This window comes from Bacillus rossius (genome assembly GCF_032445375.1).
Source record: "Bacillus rossius redtenbacheri isolate Brsri chromosome 4 unlocalized genomic scaffold, Brsri_v3 Brsri_v3_scf4_2, whole genome shotgun sequence".
In the NCBI taxonomy this organism is placed as follows: Eukaryota; Metazoa; Arthropoda; class Insecta; order Phasmatodea; family Bacillidae; genus Bacillus; species Bacillus rossius.
The window spans coordinates 50,710,014-50,723,008 of NW_026962011.1; the positions used below are offsets into that span (position 1 = coordinate 50,710,014).

Below are 12,995 nucleotides of genomic sequence, written 5' to 3' on the forward strand. Positions count from 1 at the left end.
GCGCGCGAACAAAGGAATGAGCGAGCGCCGCGGTGGGTGTTCCAGCAGATATACACCACGAAGCCGCCTGTCAGGCGGAGCTGGTCCGTGTGGAAGATGGTCGATACGCCAGCCGGGTCTACAAGCAGTTCACACACTTGCAAAGCAAAACATCGTGTAATACCCGCTTTTTTTACACTATGGCAACGTGGTGGAAAGATTTTTTTTTTAACGGAGTATTGTTTCGTTGGTTTGATTGTTTATTTCATACAAAAATATTTGTGTTGTGATCTGAGAAAAATAACATATTTAAAACTATGCGTGTTTTTTTTTGGGACCCCTTCTAGTTGATCAAATGATGGCAATACCCCCACGAACACTTGTGTTCACTCAACCAAATAGCAAGGTGGACTGATGATCGCGAACCGCAGGAGTGCGGGGAGAAGCCACGACAAGCGGAACAATGATGTCTCAGCTCGGCCCATCAGTCCGAACTGATGTCTCAGCTCGGCCAGTCAGTCCGAACTGATGTCTCAGCTCGGCCAGTCAGTCCGAACTGATGTCTCAGCTCGGCCCATCAGTCCGAACTGATGTCTCAGCTCGGCCAGTCAGTCCGAACTGATGTCTCAGCTCGGCCCATCAGTCCGAACTGATGTCTCAGCTCGGCCCATCAGTCCAAACTGATGTCTCAGCTCGGCCAGTCAGTCCGAACTGATGTTTCAGCTCGGCCCATCAGTCCGAACTGATGTCTCAGCTTGGCCAGTCAGTCCGAACTGATTTCTCAGCTCGGCCCATCAGTCCGAACTGATGTCTCAGCTCGGCCAGTCAGTCCGAACTGATGTCTCAGCTCGGCCCATCAGTCCGAACTGATGTCTCAGCTCGGCCAGTCAGTCCGAACTGATGTCTCAGCTCGGCCCATCAGTCCGAACTGATGTCTCAGCTCGGCCCATCAGTCCGAACTGATGTCTCAGCTCGGCCAGTCAGTCCGAACTGAAGGCATAACTGTACGTGTAAATTCGCGCCGTTTGCGTCAACCCCCCCCCCCCCCAACCCCTAACAAACGCGTCATATTAACACATGCGTAACCACACGAATTTCGTAAGTTTCCCGTGCGTTTGAAGAAATTCCTATATGAACAAATGTGTGAGTAAACTTGTTGGCTTTCAGGGTTGAGACACGATGAAGTGGTAGATGGTATCTAAGTTTTCGCTCTGCATTGCAGCAGTCGTCATCGGGGTTTGAAGGTGGCGCCACCTTCTAACTCACAGTTAATTCATCAGCCCTGAAGATGCCTACTGCAATGCTAAGCAAAATGTCGGTACAATCTACCATGCTTGGTCGCGGCTCAATCATGAAAGTCAAGATGGTTTATTAGACAATGGCCTACAATCTACTTAAAATGTGGGAGTGATACTGTTGGCTATTGATAAATATGCTTACGGTTTGTAATTTATAATTACGTCTATGTTATATTTCCGAACCACTTCTTACAATCGCACCCTGTGTCACACGCCAACTTGGTTCTGTGTATTATTTCGTCATTACTTCTATTTAAGGGCTATTTATTTTAATTGTGAAGCCATGCGTTCTTTTCACTTGTTCTCCCATAAATATTTCCAAGCAATATTCACTTAGTGTAATAAGGTGGGTGTAAAAAAAAATCCGCGAAAGTTATCGTAATTATCTTCACTTACGCGAGATGGTACTACGCTTAGTGAATACCTGTACGAAAACATTTTTGTGGCAGAAAAAACAAATGCAAGCAAGGTATCGAGTTAGCATTTTAGATAAACGCAATGCCGAATAAAGAGAAAAAAAATTGGGTGTCTGTAAAGTCGGTTTACCGGCGATAGCTTAACGTGCCAACGTCATAACATAACATTGATGAAATGATTGCATCCTTTAATGAATAAAATTGAATCATTTTTATTGAATTATCACTATTTTGTATGGATACAAAGGAGTGAAATTAAATCTACAATTTAATTTATAAATTTACTTTTATTTGCACTCATTAATACAAATATGTTTTTTACTTTAACGAAAAGATTATTTTAACTATAATTTTTATACATGTTTTCTATTTAACCTCTTCCAATCTGTGTTATTCTGTTAAGGATAGGGCGATGATATAGGAAAAGTAGGAAACGAATGGGAGTGTTTCAAGTTTAATGTGCCTCGAAAAAAGTCAAATCGATGGTTGTTCCAATCGAGTGGAAGAGAGATAGATGCGGGGCAAGCGTACAATGAGCGTAACGTGACAATGTGCGTAACGGGACACTTTTTCGTGCGTGCAGCCGGGGTTCATCGATTTATTAGACGTTTTCAAGTCAAAAAATAAATAAAGGAGTGTCGTGTGGGACGGACACGGAGCCTGCAGGTCTCGCGTGCAGCGATGCGTGCGCGCTGATACGCTCGAGGCTCGGCCCCCAACAAAGGAGACCCGGGACAAATGCTCGCTGTCCGGGCGACGGCCGGGTGAGAGGCGGGTGATAAGGCGCCCTCCGACGTGGGCAGCCCGCGATGGGTCGCCGATGAGGGGCTAACCCTCGCGCCGGCCGTTAATGAAGGCGCGCGGCGCAGATGCCATCGGTGGGTCTCGGTCTCCGAGGTGCGAAGCCCGGGTGGTCCAGTCCGTCGGCGACCGCCGCGCCAGGGACAGCAGTGGCAGGGGGGAGGGGGAAGTAGCATGTACTTATTGGTAGGGACAGGAAAAATTCGCGAGTTCAAGGGCCTGTAGGATGAACTCCATAGTTCTACGTACACTCGGTCAAATGCCACCCACTCATTGGCTGCTGTCTTGTGATACGTCCCAGCGTAGTAGTCTGTGATTCGATAAAGCTTTGGTCGGGCGTTTCTCATTGGCCCAGAGTCACCCAGGTGAGTTGTGAGCCAATAGTAGAGGCAGCACTGAGGTATAACTATTTGTATTTTAGCCTATCGCGAAATGAATTCGCGAATTTTTCCGGTCTCTACTTATTGGGGAAGCCTAAGATGTACATCATGCTCTGTCCCTGCCCGAACACGCCCGAATATTCACCTTCGGCCAACCTCGGGTTTATTTATATATATTTATATTTCTCCGTTTTATTTTAATGTAGTATACTAACCTAACTAAACCGTCCATAGTGTTTTAAAGTGTTCTAATGTAGCTAACCTAACCGACCACTTTTAATATTTGAATTCATTTTTCCTGCGCAAAAATAAAACGAATCCCGCCGGCTTAGAGAATTTGATTAGATACCTACTCAAACAAAAAAAAAACACGTCAAGTCTTGATTATGTGCACCCAAATAGGAATTAAAATTCAACAAATTGAACCCTTAATTTTTCTGCCTAACTTTTAACTCGCTTATAATCAAAACATTTTTGTCGTTAAATTTTCTTCCCATATCTTAAGGTCTGTACTTTTCCTACCAATTGTTAAGAAATATGTTCTCGGAGACAATCTTTGACGGGTAAATTACGCAGACATATTTTAAGGAATCATACTGGAACCAAGACCAGCGTGAAAACTTAATATGAAACCACTAGGAGAAACAATCAGGAAGATATACATACGTGTGGAAGGTCGCACAACAAATGCGAGGAAGTTAAGGGTGTTAACACATGACAGAAAATTCCACGTAAAATACGAAACCAAGTCACCTTCGTTAAGTCTAGTTCTAAACAAACAGGTACGAGTTACACTATTACCTTGCGAGCTCTCCACCCACATGCATCAAAGAAGGGATTCATTAACGCGCACGAAATATTTTGACAAGATGTCTCTGAAGCTCGAATGTGTCCATCACGACAAATGTAACCGCTGTGGCACGATCGCTAAAAATAACTTTCCCTCATTTAACGCAATAGACATGAATAACGTTTCTACGTTGAAAGGTAAGTTCGGTAAAATCGATGGGCAATTAGTGTTTTTTTTATCATGGTCATGGTATTGACACTTTCCTATTATAAAAACTGCAATAGAAGGAGAGGGGGAATATTCTCGGTGGACGTATTTGCTAAGGCGTCACCTCTCATGTGGCGAGGGTCACGCCTTAACCCTTCCACTGAAGTGGAAAATTTATGTCTCGATGATACATTAAGTTTATCAAACCTTGAATGTTTGAGTAACTGTGTACTTACATCCTAGGCGACATCATACTAACTTTATGGCTAAGAAATAAATGAATTTTATAATAATTTTATATATAATAATATTACATCTACACACTATTTTTTATATTTTTGGTTAAGATTATCATAACATAAAATATTCGATAATTATGTTATTGTAATGTTAAAAAAATAATATTACATCTCAGAAAATGAAAAAGTGTGACCGAAAGGTTTAGATCCCTGTGCCATGGCATATTTCAAATTTATGAGGACCAAGTCACGCAAAATATCATTATTACGAACAATCGCTGACTTCTGTCTGTCTCGTGTAACTAACTACCTGTAGTCTCGCATCTGACAGTTCTGGAAAACAGTGATCCGTCAGCAGTGCTTGTAAGCAACTTCATTTGATTTTCAGTTTTCAAGAACAGACATAATATGCTTTGGAGGTGACAATTTGTAAATGTATACCTACCACTAACACCAATTTCGAGAACTGACATATTTGAGACACGTTACACGATGCAAAAATTATAAATTATACAGTTGGCAGCACCGTCCGTTCAATGCGACATTCGCCGCGGGAAGCCTTCTTTTCACAGACGAGAGAGCCGAACGCCTGATCGTGCATCTAAGGTTTTTTTTTGGTCATTGTAAATAAATATGGCGGTGTTGATATAAGGATACTAATGGTCAATTAGGTTAGGTTAGCTACATTATAAATACTTTAAAACATTGTGGACGGTTGATTTGGTTAGGATAGCTACATAAAAGATACGGAGAAAAAAACACGAACTTAGGGGAACTTCGGGTTTTGGCTCTCTCGTCTGTGAAAAGAAGGCTTCCCCCTCCGCCGCATTCACGGATTCACTCCCACCAGTTCAGGGGGGAGAGACTCTGATTACCGAGACTGAGACATAGTTTTTTGAAGTAGTTATGGGCCCGTCCGCCAGATAGTAGTTTTCATAATATATTGCTCACGTAACTACATTAATATATCAGGAGAAGTAATGTATAAGCAAAACAAACCAGTGAAAATTTACTCTAATTAGGTAGTCACTAATTTTGTGGTGTGTAATACAATGAGTTTTTTTCACCTCCTACTCCTTTATTTATTACGTGACGGTTTATTACAAAACAGCATTAAGTATTTTCGCATCGATTAAATTAGTTTTGCGCCGCCAAGGAGTTAACTAAATAAAACCAAAAAAACAACGTATTAACCAGTGCCGGGTATTGTAATGTATTATAAATATTAAATTGTTCTCTTGTAAATGTATCATCTGTTTTCCTCCACTGATAAATTTATACTCTTGCTGACTCAAATAAAGTTGAGTGAATTTTTTTTTTTTTGGGGGGGGGGGGGTGTCCCCATTAAAAAAAAGTTTGTATGAGAACCTGTATTCAGATTGTTTATTTGCTGGTAGTTGTGGGCCCGCCCGACAGATAGCGACACTCAGCCTCCACTGTATGAGTCGCACCTGTGCACCGGCTGGCCGAGAGCCGAGGGCCGGGACTATACTAAGGCTGGTTGTTGTTGTTGTGCCGGCGCAGGAGGACCTGCTGATCCACGGAGACAGCGTGTACGACATCATCGACAAGCAGGATCACCAGGCCATCCAGGCCGAGCTGGCGCGCGGCGCCGCGACGCCCGGAGACGACGAGCGCCTCTTCCTCTGCCGCATGAACGTGTCCCGCAACGCGCGGCGCCAGATGCGCTTCGGCGACCAGAAGGTGAGGCGTCGCGACACCAGGGCCAATCCTCACATCTACCGCACACCCACTCCAATAACATCGCGACGTCTTTTTTTATTTACGTGATAACGTCTTGTAAATCGATGAACGCCTGCTGCACGCGCGAAAAATTTGTCACGTTCCGCCTGAGCCGAGCGTGCAACAACCGGCCAACCACCGTGCGAGAAAATCTTCTATGTATAATATCAAACAGGTTAAGGCGGGCTTTTTAAAATCAGAAATTTAAAAAAAAAAATTACATTTTATTGACATTGATTTGATTTCAGTTCATTTCTATAACTAATTGTTCGTGATTACATTTAAACACATTATTTAAATTAAATATGCAATTACTGTAAATAATGTTTGAAAATTAAAAAGTATGCAATTTTTCATCAATGTTTTATGACGTTATCACGTAAAAATATCGTCCGTTAACCGACTTTACAGACAACCCCCCCCCCCCTTTTTTTTGTTTTACTTATTACACGAACAAATTAAGTAAAACGTCCTCTACTAGAATTTAAAAAATGTATGTTTGTTTGGTGTGAAAATTTTTTTTTACTATTTCATTATAGAAATTTGTATATCATACCTAGTAAAATTATGGCGTAGGTTACGTACAAACCTGTTTTTCATAATTTGTTTAAAATTAAAACATTATTTTATTGGGTGTGCAGTAAGAATTACATTGAAGAATTTTTACTTTAAAATTCCTTGATGAGACTGTTTCTATTCGCCCCGCTGTTTCTTATCATTCCCAGTACAAAACGGAAAAAAAAGGGGGGATTTGACTGCATTCAACTTTTTTGATGACTGTGGAGGGTCCATGAATTCTCACAGTTGACGTATTTTCTCTATTTCGTGCCTAATAATTAATTTTGAAAGTGATAAAATAGCAACAACTAACCTGTTAGTAAATTGTTAACCATTTTTTTTTACACATCCGGAGGAAGGCGGCAGGGGGGACAGATAGTATAGCCGTTCACCATTCTCTCTTCCCATGGATACGTTCATGCATACCTCCCCTGTACACACTCTCGAACATTATGATGAGCGAATGAATTAGGGCATGTCTCATCCACAAGGTCATCAGAGACTTTGTGAGGGGCGATCAGGTGGCAATGAAGCATTTTCGGAATAACTAAGATGGAAAATAAACGTGAGTACGCTGTTGAAGAATGTTTGCCCTGAATTAATTTACGAAACACTGGTCCAGGGATCTTCGGAAATGTTTGCGGATGCCTTCGTAAATTTACCGGAATTAAGTTTATTTACTTTGAAAAACGAAATAAAACTTTTGGTAATATAGATTAAATCTTTAAAAAAAATGAAGTGTAAAACTATTCTTATTTCTTCCACGTGAATGTTTACCCTACTTACAGCGTATTTTTACTCTAAGTCAAATAGAATTCTCAAGTTTTGTTGGTGCGGTCTTCGTAGAAAATTGTGTAAATATAATGTAATTTCTAAAAGCGTACCACGAGAACACCACTGGAGAAAGACAACATAAGACACGTTTACCCAGTTGCATAGTATCAAGAATTGACTCCCACGGGCATCGAACACATAATTCTCCCAGAAATCTTCCCAGGAAAATACCCTGCTGTATCATCTCGGCCATTTCCCTCCCCACATTCCCTGCGTTGTGTTAGTTGCGTAGCTGCATGTTACAACACGCCTTGCTCTCTAGGAAACGTAAAGACCAAGTTCAAAATGGAAAGTAAAATTAAACAGGATGACTAGCAGAAACGACATAAAAAAGAAACTAGCTTACGTTACCTTGTATTCTCCAGGGCTCACACATTTTACATCACTTTACCATGGAAAACTAAATTTTTGGACGAATGATTTGAGGACAAACAATTTCAGGACAAAAGAGATGTACTCCATCTTACACCACATCTAAATTTTTAGTCTCATTAAATAGGGTGCTCAGTTTCAGCTAACAACCCCAATTCAATAAGAATTCTAAAGGTGGGCTAAAATTGTACGTTTCAGATAAATGTGAGCAAATGAGGAAAAAGTTGCAAGAAAGCAAAGAACGTGTTTGTCTTCTATCTACCGTAAAAAAAAACAGCATCTGTTCACTAAGTCACTTCCCGAAATACGTCCACCAGAGTCTACGGGAACCAACAAGCTGGAACAGTCGTTGTTTTGCCCTGCTACACGCTCCTGAGGGACGGGAATTAGTTCGTGGGGTTGTTTCCGATGTCTTACACAAGGACCAGCCTCAGGGAGGGCGTTGTGGCGTGGACAGCACGTAAATATTCAGTTAACGCGGAGATGGAGTGTCCGTGAGGTCAAAGCTTTTTGATGTTGCAGGGTTGCCAACAGGATTAGACGACAAATCGCTAATGGAGTACCAAAAAAAAAAGTATTAAAGTCACTAAATCGTCACTAAGAACTTCAAGGATTTATAAACGGGATTATCAATTTGAATGTCCAATCCTAAAGTTATAAATGTCAACACATACTATCACTACTACAGCAATATACCAAAAAATAATTTAAAAAAAAAACTTTAAAATTCACGTATTCAAACTATTTAATTGGATAAAAAATCTTGCCAGTGTCTATAAACGAAAAAGAAAAGAAAAAAGACTAAACTGTCACCATTGCATTGCACTGTTAAAAATTTTCACTTTCAATTTACGAAGAACAGTATTTACGGATATCTTCGGACACTTAGAAACTTCTTAATTTAAACACGAATACAAACGAATATTCTTGGTATGTTAACAAAACATTAAAAAACTGGTTAAATGTATAAAAATAACTCTCTACTTTTGTCCACGTGTTTATTTAGCTTTGTTTCGAACGAAACACATAACTGGAAAGTCGAAACACGGCGTAGTTCCTTGCGAATATTCAGTTGTTTGAAATTACGAAGATTTCTTCGTTTATTTGAGTTTTTTTTTCGTTGAAAAGTCCGTAAATTTCTTGTTATTTTTTTAACACTGTGGGAAGTCGTTAGATATAGTGGAAACATTCCTCAGTTGGCAACACTGGTTCAGGGTTGGGACGCGCCCCTAGCGGCGCGAATTGGAACCGCGCCCCCAGGCGTGTCGGGAGGGAACGATCTGAATAATTGAGCAATAACTTGTTGCGGGACCGTGAATCACTGCGGCGCGGCGATTAAAACATTCAAATTTGGCGCATGGGCGATATAATTTTTCCAATTAGCGCGGTGAAAGCCCAGCCTTGCCACAGAGACGGGTCACGCCCTGCCCAATGTGCGGCGAGATCAAGTCGCGGGGGTCAAGATGCCAACCAATAAATACTTATTCAGCCCCATTACAATTTAAATCGCCCCCCCCCTCTTCTTTTTAATCTTCCCCTTCCCCCTTATTTTCACATGATTTGTTTCGCTAGACGATAAAGTGAATCACATTACCCGGATATTAACTAAACCGCTTGCATCTGTTCACATGAAAGAAATAAATGTTTTCAAGATGTTGAGTACATACCTGACACACGTAAAATTTTCACTATATTATATACTCCAGGATTAAGGATTTAAAATTGTTATAATCACTATAACTTTATTTTCTACCATGCCTTGATTTTTTTACATAATTTAAACGCTTATACAACGTCTGAACATATACTTATTATTAATTTTTAAAACAATATTCAGCAAACATGTTGCCTTAGTTGACTCCCTAGATGGTTAAATTGATTTGTAGTGACATTTTACAGTTGAAACTACTGCTAAGTATTAAGTGCTGTACGTGATTTTTAATGTAACGTAAGCAATGGTGTAAAAATATTCAAAGCAGAAGGATTTTTCAACCGACTTAAAAATTATTAATACTGTAGGCTTTCACAGCCATTATCTGGAGTTGCTGGGTTGTAGTCGTGTCGAAATACTTTCACCTGAGAGAAGAGTGTTTCCTGATTGGTTGCTGCTGCGGGCCAATCAGGGTCTTCCTTTCTTCTGGTTGACTGGTTGGTTTAGTTAGTCGAAGCTGGGATTCTGTGATTGGCTGGAGTTGCTGACCAATCAGTAGTCTCTTTTTTTTCTAGTTGGCTGGGCTGTTTGGCTAATTAGAGGCAATCTGTCTTTTGTTGGATGCAGAGATATGTTTGAGGCTTTCTGAAGAGTGGTTCCCACATTCTGTTTAATTTGTAGGCCTATCCATCCTCTATATTTATATTTCTACTGCTTCTAGGATGTATATTTCCTTGTATTGGAGATTTGCGTTAAAACAATTGTTCAACCTCAACTTAAAAAGCGTATACCAGCCTTGCAAAAAGACTTTAGACCATAAGTCATATATGTTTTCAACTTACATATTTCTTTGAAATGATCATGCAGCCTTAAGTATGTTGGTTTAATTTTGACTCACTTTGTTCGTAGTTGTTGAATGTTATTGGCGTTTTTATTTAACTTATCAGAGACGAGCTAACATCACTTAGAATTCCTTCTACTTATTCCTTTTATTCTTATATTAATTCCTACATTCCTTCTACAAATAGTCCAGGCAGTGTTCACTTCTACTAATATTCCATGCAGTGTTCACATCTACTAACAGTTCAGGAAGTGTTCATTTCACGTAGTTTTCATTTCTACTAATAGACCAGGCAGTTTTCACTTATACATATAGGGCAGGCAGCTAAACTAATTTGCTTCTAATACCTATTTAGTTTTGTCAAAATTATTTTAAATAAATTTGTAATAATAATTATATATAATTGTTTATCAAATGATTTTTAATACTAACCAAGTCTTTTAATTAATGGGTTTTATGAACTAAGCGGCATGTTTTTATGTCAGTCATACCATGTACTGAGAGCATGGAATCGTGTGGCATGGTATACAGTTTTTGATTAACAGTTAGTATGTAGTATTAGTCTACAAACACTTTATTTTTACTATAACATTCACAAAAAATATAAATTATGTATCCCCAAAACCCTTTCAAACTATGTGTTTTTTTTATTTTGAGCTAATTTCTATTTATCAATGAATAATAAAGCTAGTCAAATTTAAGTGTTTGAAGACGAAGGCTACGTACGAAAGATTCATCAAAAACTGTATATTCACGGTTCCGTGTTTCCAGTACATTCTAGGACTGACATAATAATTTGCCATCAAGTTCATAAAAACACGTTAAATAAGAAGAACTTGTGTATTAGAAAAAAAAGACTTATAAACAATTAAATATTGTTATATTATGTGCAAACACACGAAACATTATGTTAATAACAATTTAGGATAGGCCTACTACAGCTCAAGTGAAGTTGGCTGCACTGCAGCACAATCGGCGCCATCTCAGGGAAGCATGCTTTTCACAGACGAGAGAGCCAAAACCCGAAGTTCATGCTTTTTTCCCGTATCTTTAATGTAGCTATCCTAACCAAATCAACCGTCCACGATGTTCTAAAGTATTTATAATGTAGCTAACCTAACCTAATTGAACATTAGTATCTTTTTATCAACACCGCCATATTTATTTACAATGAACAAAAAAACCGAAGATGCACGATCGGGATTTGGCTCTCTGGTCTGTGAAAAGGCTTCCCGGCCATCTCCCGCCCCAGCGCAGGGGGGCCAACAGGACGCAGTCTCAATCACCTCCTGGTCGGCCATCAAGATAAGGACGCGCCCAGGGGCCGAAATGGATGTCCTCCCGTGTCCGACACGCACCGGGAATTTGTTTCCGAATGTCCGCCGGCAGTATTTTACTGACCAGGGGCTGGCAGTGCTGTGGTGGAAGTCATTTCCCAGTTACCTCTTTTGATTCTTGGTTCAGATCTTACTTAACGTAATAAAATAATGACGTTCTCGCTGTATACTCTCTCACCAACTGAGATACCGTATTTTCTAGCACCTAGTTGGGAAAGGATGTACGAATATTTTTTTTTTCCTTGTGAGAGAGTCAGTAAAAGAAAACATCCAAACCTTTTGGCTGATTTTGGTAGTTCTTGCGTCTACCAACAAATCGTGATTAGGAATACGTGTGCAGAAGAAATGCGTTTAATTTACCTCGTGTTTGGTGCGCGATGCTGCCAGCTGACGTGCGAATCATTTACTCAGCAGATCTGCGAAAGAAAAAAAACAAACAGTGTTGCGTATCCCAGTAATACAAAGAAAAACCATATACACATTTTCGAGTATTAAAAATGAGTAACTACGTTAGAAATATTTTTTTTTGTTAATCCACTAGCAAAAGAACGTTAGATATTAAAATAACTTCACGGGGGAAAGTGTAATTAAAACGCATGGATGAAAATTTCCCCCATGCACTAGCCAAATGTAGATTAAGATCGATTCTTCTTGTCTTCTGCACACGAGGCTATGATGTGGGTACTTTAAATGCAAACGAGCATATGTGCGTTATTCACATTTATTAATTCTTGCAGGCACATGTTTAGTTTTAGTTATCTAATTTGAAGTAGTAATGTAATGCAGAAAGTATTAAAATGTAATGAAATATTAAACATTAACTACTGTATTGCAACTCAGACACACAAGTTAACACGAGAATTAACAACTTAAGTAACGCATCAACTGTGTCAGCCATCATAAACGTTCAAAATATTTATATGATCAGAAAAAAAACTAAGTTCTTTTAATAGTTGTTTGTGAGGAAAATTGGTTCAAGATGTTAACTTGGACATACACACCATTGCTGGTTACACTGTCTCATAAGTAAGGACCGAAAAAATTCGCGGGTACAATGACCTGTAGGATGAACTCCATAGTTATACGTACACTTGGTCAAATGTCACCCATTCATTGGCTGCTGTCTTGTAAGGTGTCCCAACGTAGCAGCCTGTGATTCGATAAAGCTTTGGTTGGGTGTTTCTCATTGGCCCAGAGTCATCCAGGTGAGTTGTGAGCCAATAGCAGAGGCAGCACTGAGGTATAACTATTTGTATTTTAGTCTATCGCGAAACGAATTCGCCAATTTTTCCGGTCTCTACTCATAAGTAGGGACAGGAAAAATTCGCGGTTTCAATGACCACTAGGATAGACTCCACGATTCTCTCTGTACTCGGGCAACTATCACCTGGTCATTGGCTACCGACTCGAGACACCTGTTTACTGCGATTCTTATGATTCGATACTTCTTTTGTTGAGTGTTTGCCATTGGCTCAGAGTCCTTCAGGTAAATTGCGGTCCAATCACTGACGCAGCATTAAGCTAAACGAGTTTGGATTCCAGCCTGTCT

The 12,995-nt window shown here is 39.9% G+C and overlaps 1 protein-coding gene across 1 annotated transcript in view; it reads left to right on the forward strand.

The window, feature by feature from the left end:
• Positions 1-12,995, forward strand: part of LOC134541859 (PAS domain-containing protein cky-1) — a 388,065-nt gene that overhangs the window by 342,975 nt on the left and 32,095 nt on the right. The window contains exon 5 of the mRNA XM_063385558.1: positions 5,635-5,814. Coding sequence (XP_063241628.1) covers positions 5,635-5,814 — 180 coding nt within the window. The remainder of the gene's footprint in view (positions 1-5,634; positions 5,815-12,995) is intronic.